At 35.5% G+C, this 19,011-nt stretch overlaps 1 protein-coding gene across 1 annotated transcript; it reads left to right on the forward strand.

Moving 5' to 3' along the window:
* Positions 1-1,372: 1,372 nt before the first annotated feature.
* Positions 1,373-3,619, forward strand: LOC145167255 (uncharacterized). The gene is made up of 2 exons (XM_079086387.1): positions 1,373-1,660; positions 3,088-3,619. The coding sequence occupies exons 1-2, from the start codon at positions 1,489-1,491 to the stop codon at positions 3,423-3,425; spliced, it is 510 nt and encodes a 169-aa protein (XP_078942513.1). The 5' UTR covers positions 1,373-1,488; the 3' UTR covers positions 3,426-3,619.
* Positions 3,620-19,011: the final 15,392 nt, after the last annotated feature.

A 19,011-nucleotide genomic window follows, 5' to 3' on the forward strand; every position in this document is an offset into this window, starting at 1 on the left:
GAAGTCTAAAATTTCTTTTGATTTCTTAAAGGGAATATGACTTATTAAGGTAATTAATTTTTCGGTATGTTCACATCTGGGTAATTATCTTTTTTTTGTACACATTTAGGTAACAAAATTGTTGGAAGTGTTCACATATGACCATTATGACCTGCTATGGCAGATAAAATCCTAGATGTGAACCCTTTCAACAAGTTCGTTACTTAGATGTGTACAAAAAAAAATAGTTACCCAAATATGAACAAAACGAAAAGTAAAAATTAAATTACACGAATGGTCCCTGTGGTTCGGGGGAATTTGTGTTTTTGTCCCTAACTTATTTTTTTTAACTTGGATGGTCTCTACTGTTTATTTTTGTTGCGCGTTTGGTCCCCGTCTTACCTAAAAAGACTATTTTGCCCTTATTAATTTATTTTTAATTAATTTTCTTATTTATGTTTCTATTTTTTATATATTTAAAAAATTAATATACCCCACATATCATTCGTGTAATTTAAATTTTACTTTTAGGTAATCTTAGGGGCCGTTTGATAGTCTTTTTAGGTAAGAAAGGGACCAAACGCGTAACAAAAATAAACAGTAGGACCATCCGAGTTAAAAAATAAATTAATTAAAAAATAAACAGTAGGGATCATCCGAGGAGATACAAATATGTGGGGTCTATTAATTTTTTAAATATGTAACAAATAAATGCATAAATAAGAAAATTAATTAAAAATAAATTAATAAGGGCACAATAGTCTTTTTAGGTAAGACAGTGACTAAACGCGCAACAAAAATAAACAATAGGGACCATCCAAGTTAAAAAAATAAGTTAGGGACCCAAAACACAAATTCCCCCAACCACAGGGACCATTCGTGTAATTTAATTTTACTTTTCGTTTTGTTGTAACTATTTTTTTTGTACACATCTAGGTAACGAACTTGTTGAAAGCGTTCACATCTAGGATTTAACCTGCTATAGCAGATCATAATGGTCATATGTGTACATTTCCAACAAGTTTGTTACCTAGATGTGTAAAAAAAAAGATAGTTACCGAGATATAAACTTACCGAAAAGTTAAGGTAAGTCATATTCCCTTCCTTAAAAGGTCTTCTAGAGTGTAGACCACTCTCAAGCTCAATATCTTAATGGATCAGACCATTTCGTTTTTTTCTTTATATCTTTTTCTAAGTTTAAGATCTGCTAATAGTGACATTCACAACCAATGAGACCTGTTTCGCTAATTTTGTTTACAAAACAGTACTCATCTGTCGAAGCTGTTTGTCATGATTTCAAAACTAATAAAAAAATTGATAAGTGACAGAAAGTAGTCTGTCTGGACCTTTTTTTGTGAATGTAAACAAGCAACCCACCTTTCTGAATTCTGACGAATCTCACATCCATCCAAAAATCATTCACATGTTTTTGTTTTCTCCTTTCAACACTTAAAAACTCTCTCCATGTCTTCTTCATCTCCATAACAACCATCACCACCATTGTTTCCGATGGAATCACACACTTTCTTTTTCTTTTTCTTTTTGTTTGTAGTTTTTTCATTTGTTGAAGTCGCAATCTCAAACTCCAAAGTTCCTGTTCCCCATATCACTGTCGTTGGTGTTGTCTACTGTGATGCATGTTCTAACAACTCCTTCTCCACCCACAGCTACTTCTTGCCAGGTTTTTAAATTTTTAATCCCCTTCTGTGAATTTTCTTGTGTTTTAATATTAATGTATTGCTAAATCCACGAAATATTCAACGTATTTGCACTTATTTGTTATGAAATTCTGAAGATAGATTGCAATTATTGCTCGTATTTGTATTTCGATTACATTGCTCTAATTACTACAATGTTGCCATAGGAAGGGATAAACTAGGTTGCTATAATAAACAAATGAATGGAAGTAGGGGGTGTTTGGTTTAACAGGGCAAAAGTCCTTTTAGGAAAAGTTGCAAAAAGTCCAAAAAGATCATTTTCCTTATATCCAAATGTATTATATCTAAACGTAGCTTTTACAAGATCTCTTGCTTTTCCCAAACATCTTTTAGCTTTTTATCTTTTAAAAAGCTAAAACATGTTTTAAAAGATAAAACAAACACTCTTGTAGTTTGCTATATTTTGCTTTTAACCCTTCTGGAATCATGTACATATAACCTGATAGAATCAACAGACATACACACACACACCATTTAGAAAAAAATGTTCTATGAAATGGCAATGTATTTCCATCTTTTTTCTTATTAAAACATGGTACTTTAGTAAAATTACGCAGTTATAGCATAGTAATTTCAGCTTTTTCTTAGCAAAATATCGTGCTTTTGAAAAATCTAACTCAATTAAAGCAGTGAAAATTGCTTTGCGATTGTATGAAATTGCTAAAATAGTATTGTAGATTTTTCAAATTACAATAAGATAATAGAAAAAAAATGAAATTAAGATGCTATAATAAACAAAGAAGTACATTACTTCTTGCAGTTAACCCATCAAAAATTCTACCTAATTATATATACCTTTTAATTGATGGGAAATGGCTTAATTACAGGTTTGAGCACTTTAGTTTTAATTTAGGAAAATACATTTTAGTCCCTATAGTTTTTAATTCTAAAACAAAATGGATTAATTACAGTTTTTAATTTAAAAAATTACACTTTTTGTCCCTGTAATTTTTAGTTTTTAAATAAGGAAATGGATTAATTACATTTATCGTCCCTTTAGTTTTAACTTAGGAAATCACACTTTTGGTACTTTTTCTCATTTTAGTTAGTATTATATAATAAATTTTTATTTGATTTCAATAAATAGGTCATCGTCTTTCTGCCTTCGTTTTTTTAACTTATTTTGCGTGTCTAAATCTCAAATATACAAACTACACAAGTAATTTTACATACCAACATTTTCTATTAATTTATTCAGTAAAAAATATAAGATTAATAGACAATCACCACTAATTATATTCCAACCCATCCCCTACCACTTTTAGATGATGACAAATGTAATAAAAATTTATTACTTTTATTAAATGTTACAAGTGTCACAATCTTAAGTGTTATCAAGGCACTGAAAATTGCTTTGTATTTGCATTTTAACCCATCAAAAACACCACAGGCGCAGAAGTAAGAATAGATTGCAAGTTCAAAGCAGCATCTCCAAGAACAACAGAACAAATATCATTCTCAGTTAACAGAACTACAAACAAACATGGAGTCTACAAATTGGAAATTCCTTCTGTTGATGGAATCAATTGTGCTAAAGAAGAAGTTCAAGTTCTTAACACATGCAGAGCTTCATTAATCAGAAGCACATCTCCTGCATGCAATGTTCCTGCCTCTATCACCACTTCCAATCAATTCTCTGTTAAGTCCAAACAAGCAAATCTTTGTATTTATAGCCTCTATGCATTGAGTTTTAGACCTTCCAAGAAAGATCTTGCAATTTGTGGTTAGGGCTTTGGATTTTTGTTTATTTTTGTATTATAGCGTTGTGTTTTTTCTTGTTGGGATATTGGACTTTGTAAAATGTATCGGATATAGCATTGTGATTTGTATTTGGATGATAATTATATAATTAGGTTGATTTTTTGTTGTAATAGAAAAATAAATTGTATGATATTTTATAATAAACGATGCTATTTTTTGCATTTAACAGTCTAACAAAGCAATGATTCTACTTCCATTTTTTTTTTCGATTACAAGTTACAACATTGTCTTTTCAATTTTTACTCTTATCAAGGCGTCATGATTTGAAAAATCCTTTTCATATCTAACATAACAATACATAAACCAAGGAAAATAGGATTTTTTTTTTTTTTGAAATTTAAATCCTTTAGTTCAACATGGAAGAAGGTATCAATGTGATTAGCTTCAAGCATTCCAGATTCTTATTGTTGCATCTTGATATTGTTGATGTCTAACATAAGATGACTTTGGACATACGTGTAGTCATTGAAGTTGAGGCTAAAAAAAGTATACAGTATAAAACAATGAAATATATATATAAAGCACACATACACATACACAACATAAGTAGATTTTTTTAAGTACAATGTTGTAATAGAAATATTATAAAATGGAACATGTACATGTGTTTATCTTTGGAGCCTCATCAATCTTCTTTTCTGTTTGGGTGATAGAAAGCAAAAAAATAAAAATAATAAATAAATAAATAAAAGAGCACAACTTTTATAAGATACAAAAGAAAGAGATGTTTTGCAACAAAAATGTAATTGCATTTGTGCAAATTAGAAATGCTTTAACACTAAAGGAAAAAAGGGTAAAGTTTCATTTATGGCTTATCGTGTGGCTACATTAGGGGTGGCAACTCTCGACCCAACCCGTAACCCGACACTGACCCAACCCGAAAATAGACGGGTTTGGGTTGAGATTTTTGACCCGCCAACCCGTCAACCCGCCAACCCACCAACCCGTTTATTTCATGGGTTGGGTTGGGTTATCTGTTTGGGTTCGCAGGTCAACCCGCCAACCCGTATATATATATATATATATATATATATATATATATATATATATATATATATATATATATATATATATATATATATATATATATATATATATATATATATATTAATTAAATTTGATTTCCATCCGTATTCGTAATATTCCGTATCATTGTATTCCTTCCGTATTCGTATGTGACTAATCTGCATTTGCGGTTCGTTAATCATAAAAAGAAAAAAATACATGTCGTTATTTCACGAGTCACGAACGAAGAACACATCCACTTTCTATGAATGTTTTCATTTTTCATTTTTATTTGAATGTTATTGACTTTATGAATTTATGTTGAAAACCTTTTTTTTTATGTTAATTACTTTAATCATTTTATGAATTTATGTTAAATAAACCTCATTTTTTAAAATGTGTTGTTTATTTATTAAACGGGTTATATGGGTTGGGTTTGACCCATTAACTTGTGAACCCGCGAACCCATATACTTAAACGGGTTATATGGGTTGGGTTGGGTTGGGTTAAGGTTTCCAACCCACCAACCCGTGACCCGCCAACCCGTCAACCCATATATTATATGGGTTGGGTTGAATTTATGTTTTCTGACCCGACAACCCGTGACCCGCCAACCCGAACCCAACCCAATTGCCAGGCCTAGGCTACATTAGACACACAAACAAGGCTAACAAGAAATATAGGATAATAAGGGCATTTTAATCTTTTTAACACGAGTGACTGGGATATGAGAAACAAATCAAAGTTTAATCGGTCTGATTGATACTAATTGATGCTTAAAGAGGTTACTTTCTAAATGAACATTAATACCATCTTTTTACATGTTTAACTAACTATTTGTTTATGCATAGTTTATTGCAATTACCATTTTTTGCTCAAAATTAAAGGGCTAAATGCAAGAATAGCAACATACTTCCAACACAACTTAGTGAAGAAAAAAAGATCTTTGGAAGAAAATGAAGGAATACCTCTTTGATTCCAACACATAATAGCCCTGTAACAATAAACACCAAGAAAGTTGCACAAGGGTCGACCACAATACAATATAGAGCAACCTAAAAGCTGCCAATGCCAAACTAGAATCAATAGTATGTTAATACTCATTACTCGATAGACTAGAATCAATAGTATGTTAATACTCATTTGCACAATTGATGTATAGAATTTTAGATAAAGAAATTGCAAAATACCAGAAAAGACGTACCCTGCAGAATTGGCTACAGTCCTAGAGATCTTCATTTTCTTCTTAGCGCCTTTATAAAGATCCTCCAAGCTACAAGGCAACAAATTCTCCACAGCAGGAGCCTTCCTGGCCGATGAACTCTCCCCACCGTTTGGAGCCCTAAAATCCCCATCTTTGAACGTCCTCCCCGCAGACTCAACAGAATAGTAGACAAAGATCAGAATATGTCCTCATGTCCCAGACAATTTATGAAATTGAACTGACAGATTATTAATAGAGAGGTAGGTACCTGTTTGGCGACGAATTCTGGGTAATTGTCCTAGAGCAACTGAAGAACTTGACGGAGTTCTTTCTTGAATGGGGAGGGGGAAATTTGAGATCGATGATTTGAACGATGGTGGAGATCCCATCAGGGCTGAAATTGAGCTTTCTGATGCTCTTTTCCAAGAACTGGATTCTCCATCGAAGGAAATTCGTGCGCTTCTCTTCGTCGGAGAAGGTTGCTTGGTATAATTCCTTGTTTTGATACTCGCCGTATGCGTTGTAGCAGACTGCGTAGCCGTGTTTATTGACGTCGTGCATGTAAACCACCTTCTCTTGCTCTGTTCCCAAATCTTCATCGAGTAGTGATTCGATCCTGAAGATTGATCTTCAACCGGTGATGAAGATTGATCCTACATCGTGAAGGAGTCTTCAACCGGTGATAAAGATTGATCCTACACCGGTGTTGAAGATTGATAGGTTCAGTCGTAGGCCGTATATAAAATGGGGGGATTAGGTTAAAATCAACGTAACTAGCAAAATTATAGGGAGTATTTGCGGAAGTTATTTCTCAAATTACCTAGTTACCCTTAATGATTTATTTAATTATTGTTTTTTCTATTAAATTTTGATTGGTCCAAAATCATGCATACAATAATACAATACTTACTTAAAATACCTGAACCTATCTTTCTCTCTCTCTCTCTATATATATATATATATATATATATATATATATATATATATATATATATATATATATATATATATATATATATATATAGGCTTAGGTTATTTTGTTTTTACTAAGTATTGGGTGCCAGAATGCACAGATTTGGACCAACGGATTAAATTAATCAATGGATATGATTTGAGAGTGTATGATATTACAATGGGGTAACTTGTACCATATAATCACACACTTTTTAGCAAAATGGTATTTTGGACAACTAACTACATTTATAAAAGGAAATTTTCGGATTTTTAGGGATGATTAATTCTCCTAATTTAAAAAACCTGAATTTTTAAATTAATTCAATTTCAATTTTTACCGATTTTATTCTGTCAGATTGTTTTTTGTTAGAATGATGCTCTTTCAGAATTTTATTCTAATAGAATATTATTGAAGAAAAACAAAATTCTTGAATCAGATGTTGAAAAATAACAAACATTCTAATATATTTTTATACATCCGAACTTAAATACAAATTCATACATATTCTTACAGACTAAAATCCTTATACATTTTAATATAATTATACATATTCTAAAAGAATATCAACAAAAATGATTAAAATTCTTAAAAAATAACAACATTCTTAAATTGTGAGTATGATCAAACTTTATTCATTCTTCAAGTTATTCCTATTAGGTCGTCAACGCCTTTTTCCAGCCATTCCTATCACAAATACAACAAAAACTAATAATTGTTAAAAACATGTTACTTGCAATTAACTATCACTTAATATATTCTGGTAGAATACATAGAATATGACAGAATACATATAATACATTCTGGCAGAATACATCGATTTTATTCTGGTAGAATACATTATGATAGAATACATATAATACATTCAAAAGTATTGTACTTACTGCTAATATAATTTTAGATTTCAAATATACAATAACGCGGGACAATAGAAATTGGAATTCAAAATCACAAATTGAACCGAAATAATACACAGACAAATTAATTATCGTTTTAAACAATTACATAAAACATGTGTTGCTAGTAATTCTGAAAGAATGCATACCACAAGGTTAAATTCTTTAAATTCTCTTTCAGGCATTTCAACAAACACTTGTTAGGCATTATCATCAAACAAGCCAAAAACCATATTAATGATTTACTTGCAATAGTTTACCTATAAACATAATTTCCAGCAACATATTTGATTTAGAATGCATACCACAAGGTTCAAAGAGTAAATTAATTTGTGTTGATGAAAAATAAAAAGGCACAAACAACCTAGAATTGTATTCCATAACCGAAAGAAAAAAAAATATATGTCAGACCCAATAAAGCATAGAAACGTGGTTTTCATATAAGATTTAAAAACATTATTTTGTAAGAAAGAAGAGCATCTACATAAGAGAAATTGAAACTCATCAACTTGAACACATGAATAAAGAATGTTACTTACATTAAAAGGCCCTGATACAAGAGCTGGAACCATACAAACTTAAATCTTTTTCTATGCTTCCTTCTAACTGAAAGTTGCTGAGCAATTTCATTTTGTACTATTATTAGCTACATGAATCAATTAATATAAACACAATATGAAATGTATATAACACCCACAACAAGATTAAGAAAACAAAACCTTCTCAATTGATGCACATCCCAACTCATGTGATGGAGCATGATCGAGTATGGATATAGTTGTCATACTATACTCCTGTTATTGATATACACAAAACCTTCAATACCTCAGGACTATGAAATTGGGAACAAACGGCGGAATCAGACTGGCAAAAACAAACCCTCCGTCCACTATGACCATCGCCTGTGAGAGGCGTCGATTTGGGAGAAAGTAGAGATGTCGAGGAAAAAACTGGAAAACCACAATCAAAATAAAGAATATTTCAACTCTTTCAAAAATAAATAATATTTCAAGTCTTCGGTTCAGTGGGGTTGGGGCGTATAAGTTGATATTTGGGGTGAAAGGCTTCGGTTTCAAGAAACAGAGGTGGTAGAGGAGAAGTTAAGTGAAGCGTTGGATCAAGAAGGGAAAAGAAGAGGTCGATGATTTGCATTAGGGTTGTGGAGATGATGGTTTGAAATAAGTCAAATAATAGTAGACGTGATTTAAGGGATATTCCAAATATATAAGAATTTATTTTTGGTTTATAAAAACAAAATGACTCATCTACCCTTTTTTTACATTAATGATTTATTTTTTTCTTGAATTCTCATTGGTGCATACATGCACATAATACTTGCTAGAAACATAGACGTGATTTAAGGGATATACCAAATATATAAGAATTTATTTTTGGTTTATAAAAACAAAATGACTCATCTACCCTTTTTTTTTTACATTAATGATTTATTTTTTTCTTGAATTCTCATTGGTGCATACATGCACATAATACTTGCTAGAAACATTTGAACCTAGCTCTCTCTCTCTCTCTCTCTATATATATATATATATATATATATATATATATATATATATATGACTTAATGGGTAACTATGTTTCAAAATCATTTAAAAAACATCATCCAAATAAAGTATTTGTATAAAAGACACCAATCAACTACATACTTTGTGCAAATGTCACCTTATAGTAACCAATATTTACCGGTACAAATTAATTAATGGAAAATGACTCAGGAAGATAACTATGTTTCAAAATCATTCAAAAAACATCATCGAAGTTTGGTATGTTCAAAAATGATCATCCAAGTAAGATCTTTGTATAAAAAAACACCAACAAACTATACAGTTTGTTCTAATGTTACCCACCGGTAGTCGGCTCTTGCATGTAAAGGGTGACTTGGTCTAATTATTTGTGATATGACATAATAATTGGTACATGGCATTAATTGATATATTCCTCTTTTATAAATTGATTTAGTACTTCTCCATGAATAAACTACTGTAATTTGTGAAAACAGGGGGGTAAATTTCCATAAGTAGCTTAAGATCTAGAATTTATTAAAACTAGAAAATGCAAACATCAAGTAGCTAGGCAAGATGCAAATAAGTAGATTTCATCACACTACAAATTGGCATAAATATTCATCAAGACACTTTTAGAGTTACATTACAAATTAAAATAAATATTCACCAAGCAAATATATAGGAGGAGGACATGATAAAGATTTCAGTTAAATTTATCATTCATTTGGCACAAACCCCAAATTTTTACCATGATTAGTCTTCATGGTTGATGCCTAAATTCGAGAAGGATGCCCACAGCCACAAGAGTTTGCATCATCAAATATATTTTTTTCCCTTTTTACATAAAGTTGAATGAAGCTGAACTTTAAAGAAGAAAAACCTTAAAAAATAGAAAGCATTCACAATTCACCAATAAGAAATATGATTTTATGTTCGTCCAACAGCTTGGTGAAGATATGAGCGAGATAGTTTGTAGTTGGAACATACATCAAGTTAATTTTTCCCTTTTTGCAAATTTTCCCCGATGAAGTGATGACGAATCTAGATGTGCTTGGTTTTTTATTATTGAACTAGATTCCATTTGAATATGATGAAAATGGCGTGGGTATTGTCACATCATATGGAAGTCTTGGAAAAGTTGAAGCTATAATCCAGAAGTTGATTTTAAATCTAGAGGATTTGAGCACAACATCTTCCAGCGGCAACGTATTCTACTTCAGCACTTGAACATGCCAATGATGATTGTTTCTTGTTAGACCAGTTGATAAATCTATTGCCCATAAGTTGACATCCTCCTGATGTGCTCTTCCCTGTCGAGAGTAAACCCTGTATAATCCGAGTCAGTGTAACCGACTAAATTGAAATCAGAATCTTGGGGATACCATAGCCCAAGATTTGAAGTATGCTTCAGATATCGAAAAAATCGTTTAACAATGAGAATATGTGATTCTTTTGGATTAGCTTGAAAGCGAGCACACATGCTGGTAAGGAACAAGATATCAGGGCGACTTGTTGTTAAGTAAAGAAGTAACCCAATCATTCCCATGTAAAGAGAAGGATTCACATCTTTCCCTGACTGATCAACAAATATTTTCAGTGTAAGGGACATTGGCGTCTTAGTAGGTTTGCAATCAGCGAAAGAGAACTTCTTTAGCATATTGGTGATGTACCTGCTTTGATTTATGAAGATTCCTTTTGATTATTGTTTCACTTGAAGATCCAAAAAGAATGATAACTCACCTATCATACTTATTTCGAAATTCCTAGACATAATATCTCCAAACTCTTTACTCAGTTAGTCCTTTGGGCATGCAAAGATGATATCATATACATATACTTGAGCATGATTAATTTCAGGGCTTGATTTCTTGATGAACATTGTATTTTCAATGGCTCCCTACTTATATCTGTTTTCAAGAAGGTATGTCATCAACATATCATACTATGTCCTTAGAGCTTGCTTAATTCCATAAACGGATTTTTCCTAACTGATGGGTTTTACATGCAATAAGGCAGATAAATCATTATGCACTTAAGGGTACATGGAACCTATTCAATTTAGTCATAACACTATTGAAATAATATTCTATTGAACAACAAGAACCCTATAAACCTAGTGAAATCAAAATTCATAGAGGAGGTTACATACCTTTTTAGTTATTATAGTAATAACTAATCAAATCCTTCTTCAAAACTCTTGGAAGCTATCACCAGAAATCTCATGCCTCTTATGGTTCACACCCAAACCCTAGCAACTAGGAAACTTGAAGAAATAGGATAATAAAGGAAATTTTTTGGCTATACTCAGAGAAAAAAGAGTGGCTGGAATTTAGAGGGTTTAAAGCCTCATTTATAGCTGATAAGAAAACCCTAAATAACCCTTACTTGATTAAAATAATAATATCTCAAATCAGGTAATTATCTGGTTTCCTAATTATCTTCAAGGGATATTCTAGAAGCCCTAGAATCACTCTCCAAACCGTCCACCTCTATTAGGAAGGTTCTGGAACCCTTTTTGTTCAACTATTTAGGTCCTTACACTATTAACTAATCCAATTAATCTTAAAATTAGTTCTAATTAATTTCTGATTAATTCTTAATTAGATAATACCATTTCTAATTAATATATTATTTGTAACATTCTATTTTGGGATTTAAATATCTATGATTAAATAAAATAAATAAGTAAATGAACCCTGGGATAAGAAGTATATTTCATATTATTTTTGAAGCCCCAAATCCATAATAGTTTATTAGTGTTACCCTTGGGAGTAAAATGTTATAAATTTCGGAATTTATGGTTTAAATGGTATCATTTGGACTTGTGTTGAATAGATTTTAGGAAGCAAGGGCCAAAGGGTAAATTTCGGATTCAGTTTGTAAAGATTTCTGAGGGAAGGGTCTGTTTGGTAAGTTTTGGATTTAAGTTGAAGAGGATTTGGAAAGGAGGAAACGAATATGTCAATTTGGGTGAAGTATTAAAATGGGCCAGGAGTCTAAGACCCGTCGATTCCTCCCGTGTATGGAAGCACCATTCAAGCCAAAACCCTAGCTTTCAATACAGCCGCCACCATGGAGTGCTCTCAGCCGCCGCTTGCATCACAAAGTCCGACCGCCTCCGCTACAATGTCGTTGAAGGTCACCATCACGACGTCTGCTGCCGGAAACGTCGTGGGCAGCCGGAGAACCACCGAGGACCGAGGAAAACCGGTTGTATCGTTGTTGTGCAATTCCTGAGCCACCGAAAACGCACGGTAAGTCTACCCATAACCCATCCTTCCTCTCCCTCTCTCTCTCTCTCTCGTTCTTTTATGGGTGTGACGTTGGAATCGTCACTGCCGCCGTGAGTGGCCATGGGGGGGGGGGGGGGACTGTTTGTGTTTTTCTGGCGACGCCTGCTGCCTAAGAGGTGGCTGAATGTGCGTATGTTCGAGTGTAGTGGTTGCTTTTGGTATTTGTGGTGTGGAATGTGTGTAATTTTGGTCGAAAACCCACTGCCACCACCATGAGGCGGTGTCTGCCACCGGTTGCTGTCGCCTGCTGCCGTGGGGGTGGTTTTATGAGTGTCATTAGATATGTATGAGTGAGTTTCCTATATGATTGGGATGTTGATTGGATGTTTTGGTCGGAGAAAAACCAAGGAAAACCCCCACCGCCACCGTGGGCCGCCGTCGACCACCACTGCCCGAGGTGGCAGTGCTTGGTGCCCGGCCTAGTGAAGCTTAAATTAGACAAAAACATAACCATTGGGACTAATTGACTTGTGTTTGGGTTGGAAACCCTAATTATGGTTTAGAAAACCCTAATCTAGGGAACTGTTGTTGGGACTTGCCGGGACCCGTGTTGGGACTATTAGATTGGAATTTTGATTTACGCCTGACTGCAATGTATGAATGGCCTAATGGAGTGATGGACTTAACAGATTAAGTCATTAATGGATTAAGTCCTTGATGGGTTAAGTAGGAACACTTCACCCTAATCGTCATTTTATGTGAAAAACCCTAATTGGGGTTGGGTTCTTATTGGGCCATTTCTTGGACTATCTTGCTGTGGGGCTTTGTGGGCCAAATGGGGAACATGTTTATGGACTAAGAAAATTATTGGGCTTTAGGATAAGGCCCATTGGAGAGGCTTGGGCCCAATTTGGAAAATTAGGCCATAAGTGGCCAAATTTGGGCCTTGATGATTATGGGATATTGGACCATCGGAATGCCAATTGTTTGGACTAGAATAAATGGTTGGGCCTTAAGATAAGTCCATGTAAAGGTTTGGGCCCAATTTGGAAATTTGGGCCATATGTTAGGCCTTGGTTGATTATTGGGCTTTTGGGCTTCCAGAGTGTGTGTTTGGACTTTGTTTTGGACCAAGTTAAGTTAAGGGTAATGTTGAGTCTAAGTGTTGCGTCATTGGGCTCAGTCATTAGTCCATTTAGTTTACCCGGTTTGGGCCTGTCCAACCGTGGATAATTATTAGGGTTAGCATATATATATTGCATGCATGTATAGCTCTCTAGTTGTCAATCTTATTATTAGCTTTTGTATTGTAACCCTAACACACCTCTACAGTCGAAATTCTTCATCGAGCTCTTCTGAGGTGTGAGTTATTAATCATTCGACACCATTTGACCCATTCCTGTGTTCTTTACTTGATTAAATATAGTTTTTCTGTTTGGAATCTATCGATCTATAGCGCAATATTCTCATCAATTGGTATCTGAGCAGGAGCTGTGTAATACATACACATCTCTTCTGTTTGAAGAATCCTTTAGGGTTTCCACTTTTATGAATATATAGAAGCTGTCTTCTTCTTGTCGAAAGTATCTAGTGTGTTTGATAAAACCCTAAGTTCATCGTTACAAGTCTGATTCTAACAGAAAAAGTTCATCATGTCTCACGATGACTCTCAGATCAATCCAATCAACATCTCCAATAGTATCGGATCCACTACAAGGATTCCCATTCTTTATACTCAGGATTATGAAGTGTGGGCGCATCACTTCGAAGACTATGTAGTTGGATCTGAAGAGAATGGGTACTTAATCTGGGAAGCAGTAACATTGGGTCCGTTTGTTCACTCTGGAACAAACCGAACAGTCAAGACTCAAAAGGAGTATAACCAACTCCTGGCGGACGTAGATAAGATCCCTCAAGACAAAAAAGACAAGGTGTTATGCAACGTTAAAGCCATGAGGATGATCAGGTTCGCTTTGCAATCCGATACTTTTAGTCTGGTGAGTTCATGCACAACAGCTAAAGAAATATAGGATAGGTTGAAAGAATTATACTCAACCGATGAGGATCTAGAACACTCGATCCAAACCCTTTTGCTCTCTGAGTTTGGTGACTTCGAACAAAAACCTGAAGAGAAGCTTATTCAGACTTTCGATCGCTTCAACCATCTACTCAGCAAGATGATGAAGCATGGTATTGAAAGGAAGGTGATTGAACAAAAGGTTACCTTCATGAATGGATTAAGGCCCGAATGGATGGCGGTGGTTTCGACTGTGAAGGATCATGAGCAATTTAAATCATATTCACTAGCGAAACTGATGGGTATTCTCAAATCCCATGAAAGTGTGGTGACAAAGGAAGCGAAGGTAGTTTCGGGTGTGAGTTCACTGGCCCTTGTTTCTAAAGGCAAGAATGTAGCAGACGAAGAGGAGGAATCTGATATGTCAGAGTGTGATCTATCCAACGAAGAATATGCTATGATGGTGACAAACCCAAAGAAGTTTGCTCGAAGAAAGTTCCCGATCAACAAGAACCGAAACTGATAGGGAAGCTATAGTTCTGGAAAGGTGAAAGAAGAACTGAAGAACACCACACAAAAGGACGACGAAAAGAAGGAGAGTAAGCTTATGGGAGACTCTGGGTATGATTGCAACTACTGTCATGGAAAGAACCACTTTGCCAAGGATTTCATGCTAAGGAAGATGGTTGAGAAGAAGGTTGGTGAAGTTGACGAAGCTTACTACATGAGAAAGATGGAGGAGATAAAGAAGAAGAAAGCAACTAACGTTTCTATGAATGCTTTGATTGTGCAGGAAAACGTTGTTGATGATGAGTTCGGTGGAGTGGAAGTCTGGTCTACAGATTCTGAGGATGAAGAGGTTCGCAGACCCTCGCATAGAAGAGCATATGTGGCGAAAGGAGTTGCTGAGTCGGATGGGAGATGCTTAATGGTTACAACCGAAAGTAAGCATGAGGAAGTGAAGGTCATGGAAGACAAATGCTTCGCCGCCAAGCCCATGAGTGAAAAGATCAGCGATTGCGATCAGTTGATCAAGAAGGTACAAACTATCCTAGAATCTTATAAAGTACCATTAACAAACTACGAAAAAGATTTAAATGAATTAAAATTCAAGTTTTCTAACTTAAGTGGAAGTCTTATGGAAACTCGCCTAGCTAATTCTAACCTACCTGACCAACTCAGCAGGGAGTCTTCCAAGAGTGAGGAGAGAAGAATGTGGATTCAGCAGAAGGAGTTAGAGTTAAGTAGAGCTAGGGATGAACTTATTTCTGTGCAAAGAGACAATTTGAAAATTTTGAAACAAAGAAATGTTTTCTATTTGATTCCTAAACGTCTATATACTAATATCACTCAGTTACATTTAGATTGTGAGATAGGAAAACAGTTTCATAAAATGATTTTGCCTTTCCTTGAATTTAAGGAAGACGAAGTCATTGCTGAATGTGAATCTATAATGTCCTCGGATGAAATTTCAGTCACCTACAAATAAGGACTGGACAAAACTGAATCTTTCATTGAGTCTAAAGAACATAAATGCATGCTTAAGAATTTACTGGACAAAAACGATAAATTGAAGATAAAGACCGAGACTATACAGAAGTTTGACTCATCCAACGCCAAATTGAGTTCAGAAAACAAAATCAATTTAGAAACCACTTCTGAATTTGATGAGGAGAGTGAGATGAGTGAAATCTCTGTAGAAGATGAGGTCGACTGTTCAGAATTTCTTAGGAGCGAACCCGAAGCAGCAAAACCTCTAATATCTGAAAATTCGGTTGAATATGATCGAATGTCAAAGGACACATCAAAGAAACTCAAAGAAAAGGCCGTTGTTTATCAGAAGGTGCAAACTACACCGAACCAAGTGTATTCGGTCACAAGAGTAACCAAGAAACAAACGGTTGAATTGACGTCCTTGGTTGACCAAGAAATTGTTGAACGTTGCGATGACTACTTCTGGTCTGCTCCCATCGATAATGCAGACGAAACAGTTGGTCTGTCAGAGCAAACCTCATGGAGAGTTAAGGGACGATACATACCCGAACCCCTCAACAAGCCCTTAAGCTTTGATAAACCCAATACAAGTGGTACAAAAGACATACCAAGCGAACCACTAAAAGCTACCAGCGATTCATCAACAACAACCGAAGCTCTTGAGAAGAAAACGAAACCTAAGGCCAACATTCACTTGACTCAAGAGCAACTCGCTGAACAGAAGTGCCAGAGGAACAAACGATACATGAAGAATCTCAATGAGAGAAAGCAGTTTTGGCAACCCCAAAATCCCTCTTATGTTCGCTCTGAAAAAGGTTATAATCACAAAAAGGAAGCACATGTCAATAACCGTCTGTCGTACAGTCAGGCGAACCGAACGACCCGTTTCGGTCCCAATGCTAGTGCTCACAAGAACCAAAAGACAAGTTTTGGTCCCAACTCCTACTACGCCAAGAACCGAAGGTCCAGTTTCGGTCCCAAAACAAGTGCTCAGAACCGAAAGTCAAGTTTCGGTCCCAAATCCCATCCTCCACACTCTCAACCAAAGCCCAATTCTGTGAAGGATGTCAAAGGAAAGGGAAAGCTGTACTCAGAACCTGAACTCCAAAAGACCAAAAAGGCAGCTAAACCTAGAACTCCCAAGAAAACCTCATCTGTGAAACCAACTAATAATAACACACACCAGTTAAAACAAGATAAAAATAAAATCAAAGCTTACACCATCAAACGAAAAGATGAAACCACATTAATCAAAAGAACATATATGGTTGATCTTTCGGTAGCAATTCCCTATTCTGTAAAAGACTCACCAGGGCCCAAGAAACTTTGGGTTCCTAAATCTTCTTAATTTTTGCAGGTTATCAGTGACGAGCAGTTTGACGAAGAATGGTATATTGACAGTGGCTGCTCTCGTCACATGACAGGAAGGAGGGAAGAGCTTAGGGTGTTTCGGTCCCTTAAGGATAGTGGGTGTGTGAAATACGGAAACAACTCTTACGGCACGATCAAAGGGTATGGTATGATCACCAATGGAGAGTTCTCAATAAGAAAAGTAGCCTACGTGGAAGGATTGCAGCACAACCTCATCAGCGTTTCTCAACTAGTCGCAGGAACCGGTTTGAAAGTCTCGTTTGACGATGAGGGCTCAGAGATAATTGAAAAACAAACGAAGAAAGTTCTGTTGAAATCTGAGCGAAAAGGGGAGATGTTTCCTGTAAATCTTAACCCGATAAAAGGAAAGCCAACAATATGTTTGCTATCAAAGGCAAACTCAGATGAAAGTTGGCTGTGGCACCGAAGGCTTTCGCATCTGAACTTCAAAGATATTAATAAGCTGGTGCTTGGTGATCATGTGCGTGGATTTCCTGTTCTCAAATTTGACAAGGAACATCTGTGTGCAGCATGCGAGATGGGCAAACAGAGCCGAAAGAGTCATCCTACTCGCATCAATACAAAGATCATCAAACCTCTTGAACTACTACACATCGACCTATGTGGCCCTTCGGCTATAGAAAGCATTGGTGGTGGTAAGTTTATACTTGTCATTGTAGATGATTTTTCACGCTTCACCTGGGTTTTCTTTCTTAAACAGAAATCAGAGGCGACTCCCAAGCTGAAGGTTTTCATCAAACAAGTAGAAGTGCAGCTGCGAAAGGTGGTACGAAACATAAGAAGCGATAATGGTCTTGAGTTCAAGAATAAAGATTTTGAAGATTTTCTGGCTGAAAAGGGAGTAACTCACAATTTCTCTACTCCCTATACTCCACATCAGAATGGGATCGTTGAAAGGAGAAACCGTTCTTTATGTGAAGCAGCCTGAACCATGTTGAGCTTCGCCTCTCTACCAGTGTACTTCTGGGCTGATGAAATTGCTGCTGCATGCTACACTCAGAACCAATCCTTCCTCAACAAGCGATTCTCCATCACTCCGTATGAGATTTTGAACAATCGTAAGCCCAACGTAAAGTTTTTCCACGTGTTCGGTTCAAGATGCTTCATATTCAACTCCAAAAAGAAATTGAAACAAATTTGATGTCAAGGCAGACGAGGGAATCTTTCTCGGTTATTCGCTTACTTCAAAAGCATATAGGGTTCTGAATAAACGCTCGAAGAAGATTGAAGAAACCTATTATGTTACTTTTGACGACAATTACGTGAAGAAAATGCAAACAACCGAAAGTCCAATGGAGGAAATCTTTCCAGAAACTGGTCAAGTCTCGGTTCCTATTGCCAATCTGTTTGATGAGTACATGCTACTCTTTGATGAACCAGAAAAGGCGATCCACTCAGAAGCGAAAGCAGTAGATAACAAAATCGATAACTTGAAAAAAATCATCGATGAAGCTGCTAAAGTCTTGGAAAGCGAGCCTCAACAACCAACCGAGAAGCTGATTCAAAGCGAACCTACTACATCCGGTGAACATCCAGCTACTGATGACCCTCCAAGAGAGAGCACTACACTCCAGGGGGAGGGTTCGTCTACTCCAAAAACAACCGACATACCTTTCGATGGGGAGAATCCATCAAAAACCCCAACCCATGAAGGTCCATTTGAGGGGGAGAGCACTGAACCTGACATAGGATTCGGTTCGCCATTTGAGGGGGAGAATGAAAATGCAAATGACGACGACAATATGTCAGAACTGGAAGAAGAAGTCAATGCTGAGCTGGATCCTGTTTATGATCCAAATTACCCTCCTCTAAATAAATGGACAAAGGATCATCCTAA

The sequence above is a fragment of the Lactuca virosa genome, chromosome 3 (genome assembly GCF_052849685.1).
Source record: "Lactuca virosa cultivar CGN04683 chromosome 3, Lactuca_virosa_CGN04683_v6, whole genome shotgun sequence".
Classification (NCBI taxonomy): domain Eukaryota; kingdom Viridiplantae; phylum Streptophyta; class Magnoliopsida; order Asterales; family Asteraceae; genus Lactuca; species Lactuca virosa.